Source organism: Macaca mulatta, chromosome 2 (assembly GCF_049350105.2).
Source record: "Macaca mulatta isolate MMU2019108-1 chromosome 2, T2T-MMU8v2.0, whole genome shotgun sequence".
NCBI classification, from domain to species: Eukaryota; Metazoa; Chordata; class Mammalia; order Primates; family Cercopithecidae; genus Macaca; species Macaca mulatta.
In genome coordinates, this window is record NC_133407.1 from 175,578,950 (window position 1) to 175,604,868 (window position 25,919).

The 25,919-nt window shown below is 36.9% G+C and overlaps 1 protein-coding gene across 4 annotated transcripts in view; it reads left to right on the top strand.

The window, feature by feature from the left end:
- Nucleotides 1-25,919, top strand: part of CD47 (CD47 molecule) — a 47,594-nt gene that overhangs the window by 10,231 nt on the left and 11,444 nt on the right. For all 4 annotated transcript variants that reach the window (XM_015129736.3, XM_015129741.3, XM_015129762.3 and 1 more), the window contains 6 exon segments: nt 1,018-1,371; nt 11,177-11,266; nt 21,473-21,580; nt 22,762-22,854; nt 23,896-23,988; nt 24,762-24,854. In XM_015129736.3, coding sequence (XP_014985222.1) covers nt 1,018-1,371; nt 11,177-11,266; nt 21,473-21,580; nt 22,762-22,854; nt 23,896-23,988; nt 24,762-24,854 — 831 coding nt within the window.

Here is a 25,919-nt window from a genome sequence, read left to right on the forward strand (position 1 = left end):
TTATATTTTGAGGGGAAGGCCAAGTAGCTACTTAGATAAAAGAATTGCTGAGTGGCTGAAGAATATGGAAGATAACTATAATTCCTACACATTCTTGTACGTTTTAGTTGAACAATGAGTGATTACATTTATTTACCCAGTCCCTCTTCTATAAGGCAACAACTGGTAGTTTATCCTATTGAGAAGTGTTGAAAGGATGCTTGTTAGCAGTAACTGCTCTTGGTTTCAGCTTGTATCTTACTTAGCTTTTTCACTGTTTTGTGGTTTCTTGGAGGAAGAATACCTGTAATACACATTTGGAGATTGTTGTTCTGTAGTGTCAATGAAATGTAGGGGTGGAAAAATGTCATTCAAGACTCCCATACAAAATGTCTATTGCTGCCTATATTTTGCAATGGGAAAGTAGCCACAGATATTGGGTTTTTTTCCTCATTAGTATTTTAGGATTTTCCATCCTAGTGGAAAGATATGATTTGATTCATCCTATTTACTTTGTATATTAAAGTACAGTAGAACCTGCCACTTTTTTTGGAAATGCAGCATAAGGGTAAAGATAAATTTCATATCAGTTCAGCAAGTTCTGTTTAGCAGTGTATTGAAGTTGAAACTGAATAAAATATTTGGTTTGATTTTCTGTTCAAAATTTTACCTTGATAAGTACAATGTTTTTCTACATATATCACTAGGCAGTAATGATTACTTCAAAGCTTTGCAAGCCAGATACTACACCTGCATGTTCTAACATAGTTGCTGAATTTATTCCCAAGATGCATGTAATGTATACTTTATATTATTGAGAATGAATAAAGAAAAGTCATAATGATGCCTTCCAGCTGTGCAAGTTAATATTAAAATATAATTTGTTTCCGTGTTTCACCTAATAGGTCTTCTTCATTGCTATACTGTTTACTTAAGTGAACAATGGAAATGTTGCTGTTTATCCTAAGGATTTGTAACTTAAGATCTTACAGTACAGACTTCTATAACTAATGAAATATTTTTCTTTTTCCTTTCCAGGATCAGCTCAGCTACTATTTAATAAAACAAAATCTGTAGAATTCACGTTCTGTAATGACACTGTCGTCATTCCATGCTTTGTTACTAATATGGAGGCACAAAACACTACCGAAGTATATGTAAAGTGGAAATTTAAAGGAAGAGATATTTACACGTTTGATGGAGCTCTAAACAAGTCCACTGCCCCCGCTAACTTTAGTAGTGCAAAAATTGAAGTCTCACAATTACTAAAAGGAGATGCCTCTTTGAAGATGGATAAGAGTGATGCTGTCTCACACACAGGAAACTACACTTGTGAAGTAACAGAATTAACCAGAGAAGGTGAAACGATCATTGAGCTAAAATATCGTGTTGGTAAGACTTCTATGAAAGCTCTTTTTTTTTATTTGTCCTGGTACAACCTGATCCTCTTTCGAGAGGAGGCCAAATGGGGATAGGTACTCCTTTGAATCAAAAAGCAGGCTATTAATAATAAATGTTGATGTAATGTTTAGCAGGTTTAAGGTTGTGATTTCTATCCTATTTGTTAGTCTACTCTTCACAGTAAAACACATTTACTATTTAATTTGTATTACTTGTTAATTTGTATGTTGTGTGGTTCTCAAACTTTTGGTCTAAGGACCATTCTATTTGGGTGATTGGTCCTGGGGTAATGTACTCTTCATTTCTGTTTGCTGCCATCCAAATACTTTCTTTCCTGTGACTAATTTTAAAGTCTCTTTCCAATTATTCAGCCTTCTGGTATTTTTTTTTTTAACCTTACACTTTGACCAAGGGTTGGCAAGTCCCAGCCATGCTTCCTCTGGAGATAGTAGAGGAGAATCAGGAGATTAAATCACATTATCATGGATGATTTCTTCAGATTTTCTGTGCTTAGCCTTACTTTGGTCTTCTTTTTCTCGGCCAAAATATGAGAGAGCTAGGGATTCAAATTAATTTATTCAAATTCAGACTTGATTATAGCACCATGATTCTGCCCTTTTTGTCACAAACTTGGGTTGGTGAGGTGTAGAAGGTAGTAAAATTAGCTGAATAGTCTCCTCTCTTTGCTCTTTCCTGCTGTGCTAGCTGAGTTCTTCAGCCCCATATGAGTCTGTTCTTTCTGTTTTGAAATCTCTATTTAAAATTACCTGTCATACAAATGGGATCTAATTAAACTAAAGAGCTTCTGCACAGCAAAAGAAACTACCATCAGAGTGAACAGGCAGCCTACAGAATGGGAGAAAATTTTTGCAATCTACTCATCTGACAAAGGGCTAATATCCAGAACCTACAAAGAACTCAAACAAATTTACAAGAAAAAAACAAACAACCCCATCAAAAAGTGGGCAAAGGATATGAACAGACATTTCTCAAAAGAAGACATTCATACAGCCAACAGACACATGAAAAAATACTCATCATCACTGGCCATCAGAGAAATGCAAATCAAAACCACAATGAGATACCATCTCGCACCAGTTAGAATGGCAATCATTGAAAAGTCAGGAAACAACAGGTGCTGGAGAGGATGTGGAGAAATAGGAACACTTTTACACTGTTGGTGGGATTGTAAACTAGTTCAACCATTATGGAAAACAGTATGGCAATTCCTCAAGGATCTAGAACTAGAAGTACCATATGACGCAGCCATCCCATTACTGGGTATATACCCAAAGCATTATAAATCATGCTGCTATAAAGACACATGCACACGTATGTTTATTGCGGCACTATTCACAATAGCAAAGACTTGGAATCAACCCAAATGTCCATCAGTGACAGACTGGATTAAGAAAATGTGGCACATATACACCATGGAATACTATGCAACCATAAAAAAGGATGAGTTTATGTCCTTTGTAGGGACATGGATGCAGCTGGAAACCATCATTCTCAGCAAAGTATTGCAAGAACAGAAAACCAAACACCGCATGTTCTCACTCATAGGTGGGAACTGAACAATGAGATCACTTGGACTCGGGAAGGGGAACATCACACACCGGGGCCTATCATGGGGGGGCGGGAGGGATTGCATTGGGAGTTATACCTGATGTAAATGACGAGTTGATGGGTGCTGACGAGTTGATGGGTGCAGCACACCAACGTGGCACAAGTATACATATGTAACAAACCTGCATGTTATGCACATGTACCCTAGAACTTAAAGTATAATAATAATAATTTAAAAATTAAAAAAAAATCTCAAAAAAATAAAATAAAATTACCTGTCATATTACCCATCATGGGTTAACCACATTCTGTGAACCTTAACTCTGGTAGCTTCAGTTCTGTTCAGTTGGATCAACTATTTGCCTAGCTTTTGTAAAATAATCTGCTACCAGATTAGGAATGGGGTGTTTGGTTTGATGAAATGTTTGGACATTACTTAGGATTGAGAATCAGGAGGTCTGAGTTACAGCCCCTGTTCAGCAACTTACTATTCACCTGTGTGATCTTGAGAAGGTACTTAACCGAGTCCAAGTGACCTCATGTCCAAGAGATTACAATAGATACTTGCTTTTATGTATTCTATAGTCTAATGAGCATCAAATGAGATCCCGTGTAAACATGTTTTTTTGTAAACCAAAGTGTGTTGTAAACATTAGTTGTTTTCCTGGGATGTTTATTTTGTGAAGGAAGGTATCAAGTTGTTGAAGTTAGCCTGGAGCATTGTGAGAGGGATTTGTGTGCAGTGAGGAATGGGCAGGGAATGGCTCCGAGTAGGCAAGGAGAATTTGAAAGGTCTTTCTGCTAAGAACTCTCTCTTACATTGTAGCTTTTACTATTGATATTTATTTGGGCAAAGGAGCTTTTTTTGTTGTTGTTAAGTATACCTTTCAGGAAGGGTGTAATCAGTCAGTCATATGCACTGCAGCTAACTGGAGTTAGATCATCTGAGAGGTATACTGGAAAACTCAAGATGCGAGATTCGAAAGGCCAGAAGATGAAATGAAGATGGAAGAGAAAGGAGTGCCAGGATCTGAGAAGAAAGCAGTTTATTATTTTGCATGTGATTGAAAGATTGTTTTATCTTTCTTTGTTTTCAAAATATCCTATAAAAATAAGAACTAGACTTATTTTGGGGGCCATTAAAAGGAGAAAGTGTTGTTTTATTATAGAGAATGTAGAAAATTCTACCAGAGGTTTGAGACATTTGGCTTTGCATCCATTTTAATTTTTTGAAATAATTATTGATTTACAGGATGATTCAAAGATAGGTTCCATGTGCCCTTCACCTGGTCCCCCCAGTGGTTTCCTCTTAGGTGACAATAACACAATATGAAAATCAGGAAATTCACAATGGTGCAGTGTGTGAATGGTTCTCTCTCGTTTTATCATGTGTATATTTGCATAACTACCTACACAATCAGGACATAGACCTATCCATCATCACAAACATCTCCCTCATGCTTATTCTTGCTAGTCATACCACCACCTCCCACTGTCCCTAACCTGGCAAGCACCAATTTGCCCTCCATATCTATGATTTTGTCATTTCAGCAATACTATATAAATGGAATGATACAGGATGTGACGTTTTGAGGGCTTTTTCACTCAGCACAGTGCCCTTGAGATCTATTCAAGTGATTGCATCTATCAATAGTTTTTTTTTTTCCTTTCTTTTTTTGCTGAGTAGTAGTCCCTAGTATGAATATATTGCAGTTTTTTAATCATTTACCTACAGTAGGACGTTTTGGTTGTTTCCAAGTTTGGGTTGTTACAAATGAAACTGCTGTGCACAATTGTGTACAGTTTCTTGTGTAGACACAGTTTTCATTTCTCTGGGATAAATGCTCAGAAGTATGGTTACTGGGCTATATGGTAAGTATATGCTTAGTTTTTAAAGAAACTGCCAGACTTTTCCAGAGTGGCTATTTCATTTTACATTTCCATCAACATTGTAAGAGTGATCTAGTTTCTCCACATCCTCAGCAGTATCTGGTACCACTATGTTGTAACCATTTTTAACTGAAAAAAAAAAAGCAAGCAAGCAAACAAACAAAAAACAGTTAAAAACTTATCTGCACAAAAAGGTTAAATGGGGCAGGACTCTTACTATGGAGAATAAGTTTTTTCTAGTAAGAATACTTACCTGTTATGGACTTTGAGGATTTAGGCATTAGAAACCATTTTTACTATGTTGTGATTTTTGCAAATACAGGCATAAATGAGAAACAGAATTTGCTCAATAGAGAAGTGAATTATACTTAATAGAACGCAGATAATAGTGACCATTCTTTGTGCCTTTTTTTATTTTTTAGAGGACTAGGACTGAATACATGGAAACACTGTAAGATACAGTTTTATATACCTCTGTGCCTATGTATAGTGTAGTCCATTGGAAGGAGCACTGGACTTGAATTTACAAAGCTGTTTTCTAGACTTCACTGTTTTCTAGACTTCACTGTTTTCTAGACTTTACTGTTTAATAGCTTTAAAAAAAGTTAGATAAGAAACTCAACCTATCTGGCCCTCAAATTTTTCTTAGTACAATAAAGATGCCATCACCATCATGGAAATGTTTGAGATATAAATAATATCTCTCTTACTTAACAAAATTTTACTAAGTGCCTACCATGTGTCAGGTACCATGCTAGGCATCACAGATTCCGTGATGAAGAAGACATCATTGCTGATTTCAAGGAAGTAGTTGCAGTACAAATATGTAAAGTGACCTAACATTTATTTGCACATGTGCCACATACTTTATGTAAGTCGTGTCCTGTTATCCTCTCAAGAACTCTAGGAGATAGATGGAGGTCTTACCATTTAACAAACAGGGAAGCAAAAGAGATTCAAGGTTGTTCAAGGTCAGAGTAATAGCCAGGAATTACACTAGATCTCTTTGGCATCAAAACCCAGTATTTTTACCACCATAGTATGTGGTTCATGTGACAACAGCTTGTAAATAACTAAATACTAAATGCAAGTAATAGTAACCATAAAATTTGTCGTTAATATTTCTATTCTATTAGCAATACCAAAACTTGAAAACGTAAAATTTATTTTTCTCTAAGCTATTAGAGTTTTGTTTAGAAAGGTCAGTTCAAGTTCCACAGAGTTGCCAGTTCCGTTATTATCAACAGGACATACGGTCTGTTCATGATGAAGACATGAAGGCATTGCAAGATCTTTGTGTTAATTTTCTAGTGCTGCATAACAACTACAAATACAGCAGCTTGAAACAATACTCATTTTTTAGTTCACAGTTTTGTAAGTGGCAAGCCTGGTCATGGCGTGACTGGGTTCTCTGATCAAGGTCTTAAAAGACTAAAATCAAGGTGTTGCCCAGGGCATACTTTCATTTGGAGTTTGGGGTCTTGTTCTAGGCTCACATAATTATGGCAGAATTCAATTCCTTGTGATTGTAAGACTGAGGTCCCTGTTTCTTTGCTAAATATCTGCCAGGGAATTCTAGCAGCTCCTAGAGATTGCCCTCATTGCTTGCCCCCTGGCCCCTTGCATATTTAAAGCCAGCAAAGGAGAATCTTCCTCTTGTTGAATCCCTCTCACATACTGAGTTTATTTTGCCAGGAAGAACCCAGACCCTTTTAAGAGACCACTTGATTAGGTCAGCTCGCTCTCCCTCAAAAATAATCTCTCTTTCTTAAAGTCAGCTGATTCAGGATCTTAATTACGTCAGCAGACTCCCTTTTGCGAGGTGGTATAAGCACGGAAATGAAATCCAATACATCCACAGTCTCAGTCTCCCACACACAAGGGGAGGGAAGTATAAAAGATGCATGGCTAGGGCAGTGGTTTTGGGACCACCTTAGAATTCTGGGTTTGATTAAATAAATAATGGGACTGTAGCCTAGCAAGTCAACACATCAAAAAAAGCCATCACAATCCTGAAACATCAAGTAAAAATTTAGTTTGCATTTTAGTATTGTAAATGTTACTGTGGGGTGTGTGTGTAACCTGGTGTTCCCTGTGTTTGTGGAGGTTTGAAGGAGACACTTTGTTGATAGAAATGGTGTCTTCACTTTTTTAGGTTGTCTCATTTTTGTACGGTGGTAAGACAAATGAGGTCCTGGGTTTCTGGGTTTTAATAACACTTAAGCTTGGAAGTAAAAATTAGACACTCGTTCGTAGACTACACCCTTGTAATATCACTTCTTTGCCTTTCTACTAGCAAGAAGTTCATTTTTGTGAAAGCCATTCTGCCTGTCCAGGAATTGGTGGAGAATGATAGACACAGTTGTCAGCCATAGCTTGGGTAGAATAAGGATGTGAATGTTCTTGGCTTACCTTTATTAATCTTGTGATGGAAAAATATCTGACATTGTTCTTAGTCCATTTTAAGCTTAATTTATGTTCTTAGTGGCATAGAAATTCAGAGCTGAAAGAAGTATCATGTCTCACTCTCCCCTTGAGGAACAAGAGTTAACGTCATCTGACAATACTACCATAACAAATCAATAGATTAACAGGCATGCAAGTGTCTTTATATAAAATGTTGGTTTTTTTCTCCCAGCATCTCAGTTGGTTCTTAAATATCTAATTCAGTGATCCTCAAACTTTTCCCACTGTAACAAATTAGAGGAGGAACATGTTCATCAGTGACTGTAGCTCAAATCCAGCAGAAATGTGCAACAGTGATTTCAAACAGAGAATTATGGATGCCCTTCTCCATAGATTGCCCTCCCCATCCCCCACACACACCAGGGAACAATTTAAAATCCTGGCACAATAGTGAGAAGGGAGAGTGACAAACTGATAAGTTCCAGTTAAGAATCACTTAGGGTGGGTGTGGCAGCCCACGCCTGTAATCCCAGCACTTTGGAAGGCTGAGGCAGGTGGATCACCTTAGGTCAGGAGTTTGAGACCAGCCTGGCCAACATGACAAAACCCTGTCTCTACCAAAATTACAAAAATTAGCTGGGCATGGTGGCGCCTGCCTATAATCCCAGCTACTTGGGAGACTGAAACAGGAGAATTGCTTGAACCCGCTAGGTGGAGGTTGAGTGAGCTGAGACCGCACCACTGCACTCCAGCCTGGGCAACAGAGTGAGACTCCATCTCAAAAGAAAAAAAAAAGAATCATTTAGACAGTATTTTTTGTTCTATAATCTTCCTCTCTGTCGTTGAAATGTCTCATATTTCTTGTTTTCACGTAGAATCTGGGAGTCATTCAGTAGTCATCTAGTCTATATCATCATCTAATTTACGAATTATTTCTATCACATCCCAAGTAGCTGGCGATTCAGATTTTTTACCAAAAACTTGACGTGATGAGACATTGTTACTTCCCAGAGGATCTTGGTCTGTTTTCAGGCAGTTTCAGTTCTTCCTTAAGTCAAGCTAAAACTTGCTGCTATTCTCACTCACTGGGAGGGCTGTAGTATTTCTCTCAAATGTATTCCTCTCTGTGATGAAAATCTCTGTTCTTTTAGCCATTGCTCATGGTTTCAGGATCCCCATTCTAGTCATCTTCCTTTGGAGCAATTCCCTGTTATATCTTCAAATGTGATGAGTAAAACTGAGTTCAGGACTGCATTTGTTGGTCACACTCTTCTCCCTTCCAAATTACTGCTGCTGTAACTTTCTGACAGGTCCTGCTTCCCTGTAATCCATTCTCCATGTGGCTGCCAAAGAAGATTTGAAATAAGTCAGGTTATTTTTCTTCCCTGTTTAAAGCCTTCCAGCCGCTTGTCATTGCTCTTAGAATAAAATCCAAACTCTCCCAACAAGCTGTTAAGACTCTACATGGTCTTGCCCCAGCAAACTCTTCCCATCTGATTTCATCACTGAATTCCAGCCACAGTGGCCATCCTTTGGTTTCTCAAACTTGCTGTTACTTTGGCATCTCTTCCTCTCTGTCTTCACAATGTAGGCTCCTTTCCATCCTAGGCTTAGTTTTGTTCCTCTCCCTAGAGGCCTTTCCTTACTGCCTCAGCTTCTCCCACTCTGTACACTCAGGGTCCCCTGCATTGTTCACTGCTGGCCTTCAAGAGCATAGAGGAGTTCCTCTCCATGGTGGACTTTCAATAAGTGTTCGTGGAATAAGTGAAAAATGAGTGGTCACTCCAGGGTCGAAGGCACCTCTTACTTTTATTAATATATTCAAATTAATATTCGTATATTAATAGTCTATTAATATATTCTAAATTTTTTGTGTGTACAGGGGCAGAGACCAATGAAAGAACATTTCATTGTCAGCTCATCTTGAATATGAGATCAGATATTGGCCAGCAGGATTTGCTGTTTAAAACTAGAGTGAGATGTGGGAGAAATGAAGGAGTCAGGTATAACTCCAAGGTTTTCAGCCTCAAGCAACTGGAGAGATAGGGTCACCACGACTGAAATGAGGAAAATGAGAGGGGGAGTTTGTGGAGGATGGGCTGAGGGCAATACCAGGATTCAGTGTGGAACTTGACCAGTTAAGATAACTGAAGAGCCTGAATTCACTGTTCCTCAGTTTCTATGACTATAAGGAGGGGTTAATAATTTCTCACATGATAATTGTGAGGACTTGAGTTTAGGTACACAATTAAAAACAAAAGCACAGAGGAAGTAAGGAAAAGTACATCGATTAAGCATGGCTATTAGATCATACAGCTTTACCAAATCCATTGGGGATTAGGTACAAAAATCCAAGCATGATCTCCAAAATTTTTTCCTGGTAGGGATTTAGGCTATACTGAAGTGACTTTTCTTTGGTATAAGAAGATACTCAGTTATACAATTGGAAATTAAGGTATTGATTCAGAGTATCCAAAAACATCTCTCAGTAGAGATCTACAACCAAAGAAGCATAAAAAAAAAAGGTCTTCCATTCACTCATGAAACTGTCTTATGACTATTGTAACCTTCAACAGCAAACATATTGAGTCTCTACTACGAATAGAACAAAATGCTGGATTCTGAAAAGCTAGTATCTGTAAAGCAGAGTTTGTAATGTTGTTGTATTCTGGGGATTGATATAAGCATTTTACCAGGATTTATTATAGCATTATAAGCTTAACACAAGAAACATGTGGCTATCATTATGGAGTAAAAGGTTGGAAAATTCCTCACCTGTTGACCTGAGGGGTAGTGCATGGTTGAATTCGAAAGAAATGTTGATTTCAGAGGAATGCCAGTGCTTGCTTAAGGCAGTATCAGAAGTACTCTTCCAGCCGCACGGCCCCTTGTACAGGCAAACTCCGGAATACTTTCAGTCCATTTACTTGGCTTTATTGTTAGAGCAGAAATTTCATGGCTAAAATTATGGTCTTAGGGGTTTATAAGAGGCAATTAAACTTAATTTTTAAAAGTTCTCACAAATCTTATTTGAAGTCTTAATATCTTAATTTCCTTTATATAGGATATGTGGATATATTTTTATGATAAAAGTAACATGTGACCCACTTAATAACAGCTTCGTTAATACCCTAAAGCCACTCATGTTACTTTACATATAAACAGTCCTTCTGAAGCCTAATTGTGCATGGATAATTGCAGAGTGAGTTTGAGAAAAGACCAACCGGGCACATCGCTCTCCATCTTAGCCACAGTGAGAAGCGAGTACCTAGTGGTGCGTCTTCCTCGCTTAGGTTCCCTGAGTCTGTCTTTACAGGAATGCTTCATTGTTACTTGAAGGTGCATTCTTGGGACTTCACATACACAGCTACTCAGCACATGAACACATACTAATTTTAGTTAACTGAGTACTGGTGAGTGCTAAGCTTTGTTTTAAGCCCTTTGCATGTACTTTATTGACTTTGTTAGTAGTTACAACAGTCCTTCAAGATACATGTACTGTGCTATACTGGTGTAACAGTTGAGGACACCGAAGAACAAAGAGGTGTCAAGTGGTGGTCACGGTTCCACAGACTGTTAAGTTAGAGTTGGGTTCAAACCCTGGCAGTGTGGCCACAGAGCCTTGTTCTCAGCCACTGCACTGCACTACCTCCTTCCGTGAAACATAGGAAAAAATGTAAGAAACGCTTAAGTAAGTGTAGTATTTTTTCATAAATAAAATTTACGTAAGTACCTTGTATATGTGATTTGTTTTACCTATATGTGTGTATACATAAAATATATGTGTGTATATAAATAAATATATGTAAAAATAAGGCCACCGTTTTAATTTTTTTCCATCTCCATAATAAAGCATGTATTATAGACCATTAGCAGGATTTAAAGTGTTACAGTAAATATTAATTGTGACTTTTGTTTTCTTTTTCCCCAGTTTCGTGGTTTTCTCCAAATGAAAATATTCTCATTGTTATTTTCCCAATTTTTGCTATACTCCTGTTTTGGGGACAGTTTGGTATTAAAAGTAAGTATTATTTCTACTTTTCATTTATGCTTCAGTGATGATATAGTTATTTCTAGGAGACATTATCAGTGAAATATTTAAAGTTGTACTAGGAAAAGTGCTATTATGATAAATATGAGTATGTAATTTGAATACTGCTAGTCTCCTTGAAGTATATGTTGTCACCCACGTTTTGCTGTAGTTCACTTTTAATTCCTAAGAAGGTGGTTTTCATTTGGTGTTTTTTTTTTTTTTAATCTCTTAAGAATGGATAGTGGGAATATTAGTAACAACACCTGAAACCCATGTCACATTTTAATAGTCACAGAACATCTACACACACACACTATGTTATTTGGTAAACAGGTGGTGACAGCCTGCATTAGTTTTGAGATAGGATGTTATACTTTGGAGCATTTAGATTCCCCTCTTTTTATTTTCCCAGTTTGAATTTCTCTGTGTACATGTGTTCACCCTTGGAAAAGTCCCGTGGAACCATGTTTTGTCCTCCTCTCTGTGCAGTTCTGCAGCCTCTAAAGAAGCAGCTACCAGAGAGTTATGTTCTCTGATCTTGCTTTCCTATAATAGTAACATAACCAGACTTCCTAGGGCAGATCTTGATGCTGCACTAGATTTAGCTTCAACAATATAGAATTGTCATTACTAGGCAGATAGGTAATATGTATTATGGTTAATGTTTAATCAACCATATTTTCATATTTTGGTAAAGAAAATTTACAAAATTAATGAAGTTCAGAGGTGACAGTCTAAACTTTTAAGCTTTTTAAATACAAGATTTATTCCTTCTTTCCTTGTAGCATCCTGAAGACCAGTAAACATTTATATAGGCAAGGAATAAATACTGCTTCTTTAATTTATTCTGCAACCTTTAAACATACAAAAGCTAGCAAAATATTGCAGTGGATTGCCCAGTTGTATATTTTATGAATTTTACTTTTACTCAGCAGTTTAAGCTGTGTATATCTATGGTGATATATAAACATGGAAGGGAGATGACTGATTGATTATATGTTTTAAGCACTTTTCTCAAAGTATGGCATTCTGGAAATGCTCAGTGATTTCAGAAATGTTCTCAACTTTTGTCTGAAAGGGAAAAAGGGGGAGAAAGGAGTGGCAGTGGCAATTGTCAAGACATTTAATAACTTTTACTTTCAAGATAGTCCCTAGACTTCTTTTTGAAATTTCCCTAGAATTTCTTAGTTTTTTATATCAAGAAAAGGACTGGCATAGCATTAAGACCTATTCTGACATCAGTGATATTAGGGAAAGCTTTTAACCATATTGGTAGAGCCAGGCTTTTTAAGCGCTAAATCATATGATGTGGGCAGGGAACAGCGTTTTTTAAAGATCATGAAATTATTTCACATAGTGCGATTTTTTGAGTTTGGCTTGATGGATGTTTGCTGATCCAGATGTTATCATTGGTGACATTATTTTTAGTGAAATACCAGGAGTGAGTTTGTGCACTGTTGGCTGTATTTTTACAAAATGAGCTTTACAATATTTTTTCTGACTTAAAAAAAAATACATGTCACTTTAGAACACCTCATACAAAGTAGGAAGTTATTGAAAAAAAAAAAAAACTCATCTGTAGTCCCCAAACCTAGAAATAAACTATTGGTATATTCTAGTGAATTTCCTATTTCCCTTTCTGTCTTTTTCTATTCATTTTTGTTATGTTTTTTTTAAAAAGGTAACCATAAATGGACTCATACAGCTTATACGCTTGTACATTCTGATTTTCCCCCGTGTCTTCAGAAATCTTGTTATAGCTGCCTGTGTTCTACTTTCGTGAATGCACTATAATTTACTTAACTCTCATCTTGATGGATTTTAAGGATGTTTCCAATTTTTTTGATACTATGAAAATAACTCTGCTAAAGATATGAAGCCTGGAAATGGCAGAGATATTTTAAGACTCTAGATACATACTGCCAAAATGTTTTCCAGAAACGTTTGTATCAACTACTATTGCAGATGAGAATACCTGTCTTTCACCTCAGTTATAATTCTGATATTATAACTCTAAAATCTCTGCTAATTCGATGGGTGAAAAAGCATCTTATTTTAATTGAAATTTTTGTGTTAGTAAGGTGGAATGTTCTTTTTTTATATTTTTTATACTGGTCATATTTTAAGGAACGTGCTTATAAACCTAAAGAAGTATTTTGGTGGGAATTTTTTGTTTTGGCTCATCTTGAAACAGGTAGATGTGTGTGTATGTGCATGGAAGAGGTATGTCTATGCACGATTCACCCAGCCTGTGCTCACGTTTAAAGGTGTTGATGATGATAGTAGCTAGCCATTTGTGGAGCTCTTGCTCTGCATGACAGGCTCTGTGCAAAGTACTCTGTATCTGAAATGACATTTATTTCTCCCAGGAACTCTATGGGCGTAGGCACTGTTGTTATTCCCATTTTGTAGATAAGAAACAGGCACAGATAGATGAGGCAATTTGCCCGCAATCCCCCAGCCGTTTCCTGGTAGTACTAGGATTTGAACTAGTACTGTGTACCTCTGCACTGTACTGCTGCCTCCCCATTTTGCATTTATTTTGAGGATTTTCTTTCCATGAAGGGTGAACCTGTACCTAAGCACATAATAGTGAGTAGTTAAAACTTATTAGGAGAGCAGAATGTTGACCTAATTTGTTTACTTACTCGCAAATACCTAGTGATGGGATGCCTGCTGATTGCTGGGCACTGAGCTAGCTACATGCCTGAAATGTGGGTATGACGTGCATATTGCCCTGGCTTTGTAGCACCCACATTTAAGTCATTGCAGCCAGGGAGGCATGTATGTATGTGCATCCTGTGCTTTGTCACATCTTCGAGATAGTCATGGATCCAAATCTGACTTTTCTGTTAGTGCCTCCTGTTGATGGCCTGAGCATTCCACCAAATAGAAACAGAAAGCACCTCTATTTTCCACCTGCTTCGATGTATGTTTTTTAGAATCCAGTATGGTAAAGCCCCTAAAGCATTCATAATAACTCAGACCCATGACTTTTATTTTATAGATTTCTAGTTCTCTTTCACTTTTCCTGATTACCATTTGTGGTCTGTACTTGGCTACAGGGGATTTCTCTCAGTGGTTTTTCCAGCCCTGCATGTGAGACTTTGTGATCCAAGACAAAACCTGGACCTTTACCAGGCTAAACTTTCAGTAAAGACAGCAGGTTATGCCCTCATTTGCTCACTGCGGAGAAAGAGTTTCTTTATACCAGAGCTGTATCTTGAATGGTATCTCAGGATGCCATTGGTCCTCCTGAGGAAGAAGCCCGAGAAGACTCTTAAACTCCCAGAGCCCAGCCAGGACTTGGTGAGCCCTGGACCATGTGTCAAAGATAAAGGCCTCTCATAGGGAAATGTTCCTGAATACCTTCATCTTTAGCTTAGCTTTAACTGAGGAACTTTTAAGCAGAATCTCTATGCTTAGCAAACGACTCTGAGATTGCTAGAATCAGACACCAAGCCTTAACTGATAGTGTTGCATTTAACACGCTTTGTTTGTGTTCTGAAAACTACGCCAACTCAGTTTGCCACTCTACTGACAATTAAGTTCCTGGCTGATTTTCAGGATTCTTCTTTCTCACTCTTTGATATCATTTTAAGTTCTGTCCACCTACAGCTCCAGTTCCTGCAGGATTAAGGTCCAGCTGTATGTAAAGAACTGGCTAACATTTTGAAATTCTTTGAGATAGGTCTGTCTGTTCTTTCTTTGCCTTTATAACTGTGTCTTATACAGGCAATACTTGCTTCAAGACCATAAACATGACCGTGTAAGCTGAAATTCTGCAAAACAATCTTCACGATGAATGGGAAAAACTATTATTGTATTGTTCCATGACCTTAAAAATTTTTTTTGTTAAAACCTTAAAAACTCTGTTATTATCAATAACAATGACATTGAGAAATGAAAAATAGTAAAGCTAGTATTTAGTATGTGGTAAATTAAACCATTAGAAACATTGAGAATGAAAGTGTGTTATCAAGAGTAGTTTGAACAACACTTGTGTGTTCTTCTTGTATAACTTTGGATACAGAGCAAGCGTCTTCTCTGTGGCTTGGTGAATTGTCATACCCCTTTCTAAGTTTGGATCAGTTTCTACCGTTTTATCCTTTGCACTCTCAATGTCATGAAAGAATTCCTTTAATGTTTTTGAATGTTTAAAGTTTATTTTATTGCCAGTCACTTCCTTTGGGACAGCTTTATTCTTTTTGTTACATCCTCCTCACTTTCCTCATTTATATCAGTAAGTCCACCTTCGCTGAGTTCTTCTGGCTTCGTCTCTAGAGTTTCTTGCATTGCAGTAATGTCAACATTCCCACAGTCAGCTATTTCTTCTCTTATTCTGTTTATGGTCTATTCAAATTTCACTCCCAGCATTTGTCAGTTTTTATTTCTTTACTCTTTCATGTTTCTTGCCTAGTTTCCTCTTTTGATTTCTCCATTATAAAATGTCACATGGGTTTATCACTGGGAAACAAGGAGGTAACAAAACTCCATACTTTGCTGTCTGTGCATGACCGAAATGTCAGATGTACAGTGACTAGTCACCAACAGTCTTCAAAAGAAGTGACATGATTGACCACTGATCATGATGGGGCATCTGCTGTTTACATAGTTATTTTTGAACTGAAGAAATAGCAGTGAAGTTGTACTTCATGCAGTTACTCAGTTAATATATTGTGGTAATTGAAATTTGGACTATTTGTGAGGAATTTATTTGATTAAACCATGGTAACTGGAATTCCTATCAGAATAGTGCAAAGTGAGGACTGCTGTAATTGATTCCAAATTTAAAATTGTGTATTCTAGGCATCTTTAATTTTTTTTCAACTTTCCCCTCCCTACTCAAAATTATTCCACAGAGATTTTGGTTATGGCTCAGATGTCTTTGAGTAGATGTTCCTGTAGAATCATTGTTAGAAAATTCAAGGAAAAAAGTTCTCATTATACTACCTTGAGATCCTATTAAGTCCTTGAGTTTTGACTTGAGGACAGCTTAATAATGAAAGTAATTCGGCCATGAAAGCATATTTAAAATAAGTAATGGAACAGGAAATCTCTTCATAGATTAGAAAATACTCTGAAAAAGTGAAGACATATCCTAACTTGGACTAGGAAATTTCCATCCAAGAAAGTAAAATATACAATAAATATTATCACAAAGAATCATTCTGTGACCTGGTTGATGGCCCCTGATAATAAGACTTTGTTATTATGTTTACTGTGAATTCTTTTTATTTTATTTTTTTGAGATAGAGTCTCTCTCTGTCGCCCAGGCTGGAGTGCAGTGGCGTGGTCTTGGCACACTGCAACCTCCGCCTCCCGGGTTCAAGCATTTCTTCTGTCTTAGCCTCCCAAGTAGCTACAGGCTACTGGTGTGCACCACTATTCCTGGCTAATTTTTGTATTTTTAGTAGAGACTGGGTTTCACCATATTGACCAGGCTGGTCTTGAACTCCCGACCTCATGATCCGTCTGCCTTGGCCTCCCAAAGTGTTGGGATTACAGTCGTGAGCCACGTGCCTGGCCCCTTACTGTGAATTCTATTCAATAATCTTGAACTCCCAGTGCTTTCCCTTGGTCCTGTCCATATAATGAGCACGTTCTGTTATTAATGTGATTATGTGCTGATTTTATTGTAGGAGGAATTGAACAAATCTATAGCTCAGCATTTTACTCTTTTGTAGAAATCCCTTGACCTTTTCCAAATCCGGACATCACAACTTTCTCCATACACTCTAAAATTGTGAAATCCACAAGGCAGGGAAAGTTGATAATAAAAAAAAGGAAGTTTGGTCTGTTGGACATCCTCTTCTTTCATCTTTTATGTTCAAAGTACTTGATGCACAAAGCCTGGGCTCTTTTATCTCTATCCTATAGGCTGATGTCTAGTCAGTATTCATTGTGACAAAATTGTTTCATCAGAGCAAGTTGGATAGTGTATGGAGTTTATTATAAAATTATTTAACTTGCCTTCTGTCAAGTAACCAGTTTATAATTGGTATTAATGTTCTTTTTTTTTTCCAGTACCAGTTTCAGAAGCTTTCATTTGTGTGTGCTTGTGTGTGTTAAATAGGTGTATTAGATATTTGAAAAATAGTAATTTAAATTTAAATAATTTAAAAAATGAAATAGTAATTTTATGTGTAAAGGTGTCAGATGCGCTTTATTCTGCACTGAAAACAATATTCATTTACAGCTCAACAGATACGAAAAAGATTCTAAAATTACTTTCCTAGAGTTATCAGAAAACAGCACTATAATAATGAAATCAAACCCATCTTTCTTTATGATTTATTCTTAGTCTGATACGCATCAGCCTGGTAAGCCTTCCTGTCTCTCTCCTTACTTACCAATCACTCCAAATGTCACGTCTTTGGGCAGGCATTAAATTCCTGGGTTTTGGGTTTCCTTGGATGGACTGCAGTCTGTGTGAGCCTATATGGGTGTGTCAGCTCCAGTCTTTGGGGTGTCATGGAAACTTAACATGATAGACTTGATTTTATCCCCAAGTTGACTTGGTAATTTCATTAGATTTCATCAGTCACAACCTGCATTTTATCTTATATGTGCTGTCTATCAGTCATAAAATCAGAACACCTTCTTGTCCATCCATAACATTAGCTGTTTTCTCAGGCGGCTAGAGGGACATGTCATTGCTTCATCTGCGTGAATTCGAAAGATTAAATGCATAAAGGAATTTTCTTAGACTAGAGTAGGCCTTCACCATCTGTTTAACTGGGAAAGAAGTTTTGGGAGTAACATACTCATCACTCACCCTCTCCTGCCCTCAAACACACACACTCACCCATTAGAATGTAAGGGCCTTGGAGCAGGCCTTGTGTTTGCTTTTTATGTTCACCGTCAGCATTTAGAATAGTGATTGTCATACAGATTGATAGTGCTCAATCAATTATTGTCAAATTAAGTAATCTTCTACTTGTTCCTTGATGTAGACTAGCAGAAGGGGCTGGTACATTGTAGGTACACAGTAAATATTTGTAGAACAAATGAATGAACCAACCCAACAGATTTCTGAGAAGTAGCCTGCTTTTGGTTACTGATTATTTTATAGAACATATAAAAGAAAATTTTAGAATACGTAATTTGTTCACAAAAATGTTATATTGCCTCCCCTGATACTTGGTTTTCCTGTGTCAGGCTAAGCACTAAGGTTATAAATTTTTTGTTAAGCGTGTAACTACTATTATTTCTCATGTACTTTATTTTGTGTATTGATTTCAGTAGTTGTAGCTGAGGGAATCCTTAAGAGCACACAGATTTTAAAAATTACATAGATTGCCTTGCCAAGCAGTCTGAAAATCATACTAGGAAATTTGATAAGAGCCTGCTGTTAAGAACACATTAAGTTATTTTTGTCTTAATACTAAGTGGAGAATTACTTCAATTTATTTTTTTGTTGCATTTAATGTTTTGATACATACAGTAAATAAGGATAAATCCACTTATTGAAGGATAAGAAAGATCAGTAAGATCCTTGAGGTTATTGGGTTCTATGGTATCTGTTGTATCAAATTCCTTGCCCTTTCGCTACACTGAGAAATTTGACGACTGGGCTAGCAACAAGATACCTACTCCACATTTGCCATGGTACCTGCTGAAATGTGGCTATGCTAGCAAAGAAAATGAGCCAAAAGAAACTCTTTCTGAAGATTCACTGAAGAAAACCTGGAGATACTCTTTCATTGCCTGTGGTTATTAGGTAGACCCCACAGAGACCAGTGGAGTGTCCGTCCTGGGACCAGAGTGTTTTGGATTTCAGATTTTTTCACACTTGGGATCCTCAACGTGTGTATTTGTTGGAAATGGCCGCTTAATTTAAGGAAAAGGTTAAGGTGGCCTGGAAAACAAGTGGTAGTTGAACTAATCAACAGGAACCAAAGCTACTTCCAATATATAGTGTACTTATATTCAAAGGGAGACAGACCATTTTAGGATAGAACCCTGTCTATGGTAGTATTTTGTGGTGTTTTATTTTTGTTGTTATTGTTCACACTGTTTTCTCCTATAACAGCTCTTCTAAGCCTGAAGAGGATAAATTTTATATGAGATTCAAACTCTTATTTTTATTAAGAAGGATGTAAGTTACTGGGAGCAGTGACTCATGCCTGTAATCCCAGCACTTCGGGAGGCTGAGGCGGGCGGATCATGAGGTCAGGAGCTGGAGATCAGCCTGGCCAACATGGTGAAACCCCGTCTCTGCTAAAAAAAAAAAAAAAATTCAAAAATTAGCCGGGCGTGGTGACACGTGCCTGTAGTCCTAGCTACTCGGGAGGCAGAGGCAGGAGAGTCACTTGAACCTGGGAGGCAGAGGTTGCAGTGAGCCGAGATTGTGCCACTGCATTCCAGCCTCAGTAACAGAGCAAGAGACTCTGTCTCAAAAAAAAAAAAAAAGAAAGAAAATAGAAGAAGAACGTAAGTCAACCTTTTTCTATGAAATTATACTGTACTCTAAGGCAAATTCTTGTTGCTTGATCTTAGTAGCTCTTTTATGCATTGACTTAAACCTGGAAGAGTTTCTTATGAATGTTTGATTGATCGTGAGGTGCGTTTGAAACAGCTTCTATTTTATAACCCTTTGCAGAACCTTCAAGCTCTATTTAGATCACAATATATATGGGATTAAAATGGAAAATGTGACATATATCTAGAGAAAGTTCCTTTTTCTGTGTGTGTGCCTTTTGTGACTTACACACTCAGTTTCATTCTAGCCAGCATTTTAGCCTAGAAAATAGGGAAGCTGTAAAAACTCTGTGCCTTATAAGAAGGCAAGGCTATGACTATTAGGCACATAAATCCCAGGGCTGGGCGGAAGTAACGAATCAAATAAAAACTTGGGGAACTTGCTATTGGATGTTTTCTGATTAATATGGATTCTCTTCTCTTATTAATGTGGATTTCAGTTACTCTGAGTATCCACATTAATAAATTGGTTATTTATTGCTTATTTATTGCTTAGGACTTATCTCCCTGTAAAGAGACTAAAATTGAGGTTATAAAGTATAGGTAGATAGAAATTCCAAAAATATTTAGGTACCTGTGTCATATACCTTAAACATAGATTTTTATCATGATCATTTAGGGGCTTATTTATTGCTTTTACTTTATTTAATGTTTGTCACTGCAGAAGAAAAAAAACCTAAATGCTAAATATAACATTTAAAATATTTTTCCCTTCATGACAGTCACCCATTGATTACTGGCATGGAGAATATCTCTATGTGGATAACACACAGAAGCATTTCAGTCACACACTGTTTCTTTCTGCTACTCAGTTTGCTTTTAGGTTACCTTAAACGACTTCCTTAGTGAAAAAATCAACTTCAGTGTTAACCAAAATTTCAAAGATTCATATATAGTAAAAGAACTAATATTTGCAGATTGATCTATGCCATTTGTCTTTCAGAGGAGGTACGAGATACATGACAGTAGAGCTAGCAGCAGAAACAATAACATGTATGATGATTCCTGTTGAGTCTTTGCAGTTTGTTTTTATTAAAATATTTCAGTTGAACAATTTAAGCTTTTTTTCTTCATCAGGATTTCACAAGGGTGTAATTTGCCCAGTTTTATTCTGTCATTTTTTTCAAAACAAAATAACCAGATTTCCAGATGGTTTACTAATTTTATATAAGGTGGAACAAAATTCTCTTTTTCTCAATATTGTTAATTAACCTGTTGTTTCCCATTAGTATTACGTACCTCAGTGCTGTGTTTTCAGTCTGGAGTGGTTTTGCTCGTCAGGGGATATTGACAATGTCTGAAAACAGTTTGATTGACATAACTGGCATCTAGTTACTAGCATCTAGTATGTACAGGCCAAGGATGCTCCTAAACATTCTGTATTATGCAGAGCAGTGTCCCCCCTCCCCCAGAAAACTTATCTAGCTCAAGATATTAGTAATACATCAACCGAGAAAGACTGATGTATAGAACCTCATTTGTTAGTGTAGGAAAATAAAGTGTCACCTATAAATTCACCATCCATATTTATATGCCGTGACAGTATCCATTTGCTTGTGAAAGAGATGTGAGGTGACTTGATGATATGAAGGAGTTGTTCCTCAGAAGTTATTACGTTATAGTACTTTTGTCACTTTGTCTCTGTATAAGTTATTAAAATGGCTTCACTTGTGATTGAGTTCATGTAATTCTTTGTTTTTCTTTTTTAAGCACTTAAATATAGATCCGGTGGTATGGATGAGAAAACGATTGCTTTACTTGTTGCTGGACTGATGATCACTGTCATTGTCATTGTTGGAGCCATTCTTTTCGTCCCAGGTAAGATGTGCAGTTCCTAGGCAGGAACACAGGCGGTAGATGAGTGCATGCCAAGGTGAGGAGGGCTGCATTAGTTTCCTAGGGCTGTTGGAACAAATGACTGCAAACTGGGTGGCTTAAACAATAGCAATTCCCTCTCCACGCTGGAGGCCATAAGTCTGAAATCAGGATGTCATCAGGGCCATACTCCCTCTCAAGGCTCTAGGGAATAATCCATTTTTTGCCTCTTCTAGCTTCTGGAATTTGCTAACGAATGACAGTGTTTATCATTCCTTAGTTGTGACAGCATAACTCCACCCTCTGCCTCTCTGGTCACATTGCCTTCTCCTTCCTCTATGTCTTTGCCTGTGTGTTTTTGTTAAATCTCCCTCAGCCTCTCTCTTACGAGCACATTTGTCATTGGAATTAGAGCCCACTCATATAATCCAGGGTAAGCTCCTCCTTCCACATCCTTAACTTCATCATATCTTTTGCCATATAATGCAGTATTCACTCTTTTGCTTTATTAGGTAATATTCACAGGTTTTGGGGATTAGGAGGTAGAAATAACTTTAGGGCCATCATTCAACTCACTACAGAGGCAAACTCCATTGGCCAAGACATGAAAGTGGAATGAAGGTGGAAATTGGCAGTTGCATTTGGAGAATGGGAATGTGAGTGGGAAATGAGGATATGTAGCACAAGAAAAGCAAAGGAAAGCTGGGACTCAACCTGATAACTATAGCACACCATCGTTTCTGGAGAAGAATGCAGTACAGATGTAATGCTTAGGAACATGGGCTTGGCAGCTCTGTTGGTATCTGAAGTTAGTGAAGACAACGGGAGGAAGGAGGTGGATTCAGAAGACAACTTGAAAGAACAGTTGAGTTGACTTTGGGACATACTGAACACAGCAATTGAAGGGAACGGTGAATGATGAATACCAGTTTCTCATCTGGAATTCTGTAAGCTAGTTAAGAAGGAGGCAGAGCCAATTCATGGTTTCAGCATGTTGAAACTTCAGTGTTGAGATTTAGATGTTTTAAGTTTGGTCTTAATGAAAAAATAGTCACTAATTTTGTATGAGGTTTTCAGGGAAACGTATATTTTTTAAATTTTCACAGTTGTTAAGCGTAGAATTTAGATTAGTACATTTAAAAAGTATGCAGGAAAATATTTTAAATGTTTTTATTTATTGACAGGTGAATATTCATTAAAGAATGCTACTGGCCTTGGTTTAATTGTGACTTCTACAGGGATATTAATATTACTTCACTACTATGTGTTTAGTACAGGTGAGTATTTGTTGTTACAGTATGACTTTGCCTACCTTTTTCATTTACAAAACAGTAGTTTTGGTGAAAATACTCATAGTTTTTTTACAACTCAATAAGAGTTGGTTTATTAAAAGATTTTTCATGCTATTCTTAGTGACATTTTCCCATTCATATTAACTTTAAGTTTATTCTAGGTTAGCTATTTTGTAAAAAGTGATTTTCGTATGTATTTGATGCCAATCAGCATAATTTTAAATTATGCCATATCATTTCTTAATGATTATTTTCATATTCTAATTTCAGTTTTTTGAAGTTATAAGTGGATGCTAAACAGTCTTTCTCTTCTTTTGCTAAGCTTCTGCTTCTGTATTAAGAAGACTGGTTCTATGAAATGGAATTATGAATCACAAATAGTAGAAACATACTTGTTTTAATTATTAGCAAACCTTAATACTGTAGTTTTAAAAGATGGTATGGATATCCAAACTATAATCAGTATCATTTACACTGCATTTTGAAAGTAGATCACTACCATATTTAGTTATTACGATTAAAGAGTCACATTTAACACTTGGTCTTAGAGCCTATCTCTGGCTTGTTGTACATTGGAAAGGTATTAGTTTGTTATAAAATGACAGATCTAGAGATAGAGAGCATGATGTTTACAGTCACGGATTTGCATAATGGTTCTCTCAGCAAGAGCAATTCTGTGTGCATGTGGAGAAGCCATTCATAATAGCCATTCATATTGTAAAATGCACGAGTGTGGTAAAAGCAGCATTGTTCTAAGATTTAGGGTAAAAACTTCCAGTCCAGCTTAGCTGACTGTGAAAATTAAAGGCTGCTGAATGTGTGAATTTGGAGCTGACTACTTGTGTGGAATGGTTAGATCACTGAGCTAACATCTACCATCAGACAATGAACTCTTTGGTCCTAAGACCAAAGACAATGAACAGTCTTTGGTCTTAGGAGATCCCTGATTATACCAAATGCAAGTGGAGGTGATTGCTTTTTAAATACTCTTGACACGCTTCTGTTACATCCTTTTCCTTCCTCCAGCGATTGGATTAACCTCCTTCGTCATTGCCATATTGGTTATTCAGGTGATAGCCTATATCCTCGCTGTGGTTGGACTGAGTCTCTGTATTGCGGGTAAGAGTCATCTTTCTGTAGACCTAATTTGGGTTACTCTTGGACAGAGCTCTTCTTCCTTTTTCTTCTTTTTCTTTCTCTCGTTTTAAAAATATATAGACTTGATTTTTTTTTTTATTGCGGTTTTTGGTTCATGGCAAAATTGAGTGGAAAGTACATTCAAATACATATTTTTGTGTGGACATAAGTTTTCAGTTCTGTTTGAGCAAATACCAAGGAGTGCAATTACTGGACTGTATGTTAAGAGTATGTTGTAATAAACTGCCAAACTCTCTGTATCAAAATGGCTGTACCATTTTGTATTATCACCACCAATAAATAAGAGTTTTTGTTTATTCATATACTTGACAGCATTTAGCATTCTGAGCTTTTCTTTTTAAACTTCCAATTTACCCCAGTGGTAATAGTGCTTTCCTCCTTGCTACAAAGATATTAGCTGTATTTATGACTTTGTGGCTGATTGTTCTAGCACCCAAACTGATATGCCTGTATTTATGGAAGAACTTTTAAAATAACTGGGCTCAAATTGGTTGGAGCCTTAGACTTGAAACACTGGTTCCCATTTCTTGATATGATAAGGTATGTGTTATGCAAAGGAGGGCTTTGTTCTTATAATAATTTTGAGTCATTTTACTGGTTAAGTTAATAAACATATATGGATACTTTTTGTTTTTTGATCATTAGAATAACTCTTAAAACTTGGGATCATTACTGTTTTTTAGTAAGTTGTTTCATATGCTTTTCTAATACAGAATTGTATTTTTTTTTTACAGCGTGTATACCAATGCATGGCCCTCTTCTGATTTCAGGTTTGAGTATCTTAGCTCTAGCACAATTACTTGGACTAGTTTATATGAAATTTGTGGGTAAGTCAATCTTATTTTCATTAACCTATGCCAGTAATTTCAGATATAACACTTAGAAAATGCTTTTTAGTTTGTTCTTCCAGTTTAAGACCAAAAATCAGAAAATACAATTGGAATGATTTGAGGGTAATTAAAGAGGGTGGAAGACATATAGGATTAATGAAAAGTTTGGTTTTCAAACTAGTTTAAAGAAAATGGCTTTACCTATTAGAATGTGTATCTTTTTATACTAAGTAAAAGGGGAGCTATCTTTGAGGATCCATGTTAAGTAATAGAATAGGAGTTGTAATTGTTGCAGTGTTTCTGTGTAGAGCTCTCCTGCAGAGACCTGTTTGTTTATCACTTGCTCTTTTTCTTGCAGACATAGACACCCCTAGACAGGAATGAAGATTCACAATCTATCCGTTTTGTTCATTTAAAGAACAGTGACCTCTAATGCATGACTTTAAAACAGTTCTAGTTAAAACCAAATTATGAAAACATTGAGTTTCAAAATGTAGACTTACTCCTTTTAAAATCAATTATTAAGTATGGAATTTACTTCATTGTTTCTAACTTTTATATTTAATCTGCCAATTTTCAAGTAGTGTTTCTGCATAAATTCTTATTTTTATTGAGATATGTGCACACAGAGAGATATTTTTAATTGTGCCTGAAACTAATGTCATCTTACCTAAGCTCAAGATATTCCCGATAATGTCATTTATATTAGTTTCCCTTTTTAAAAAAATTATATTTTTGCCGGGCGCGGTGGCTCACGCCTGTAATCCCAGCACTTTGGGAGGCCGAGGCGGGCGGATCACAAGGTCAGGAGATCGAGACCACGGTGAAACCCCGTCTCTACTAAAAATACAAAAAATTAGCCGGGCGCGGTAGTGGGCGCCTGTAGTCCCAGCTACTCGGGAGGCTGAGGCAGGAGAATGGCGTGAACCTGGGAGGCGGAGCTTGCAGTGAGCCGAGATCGCACCACTGCACTCCAGCCTGGGCGACAGAGTGAGACTCCGTCTCAAAAAAAAAAAAAATTATATTTTTTATGAAATAAAACATACTCTTAATAATCCAAAG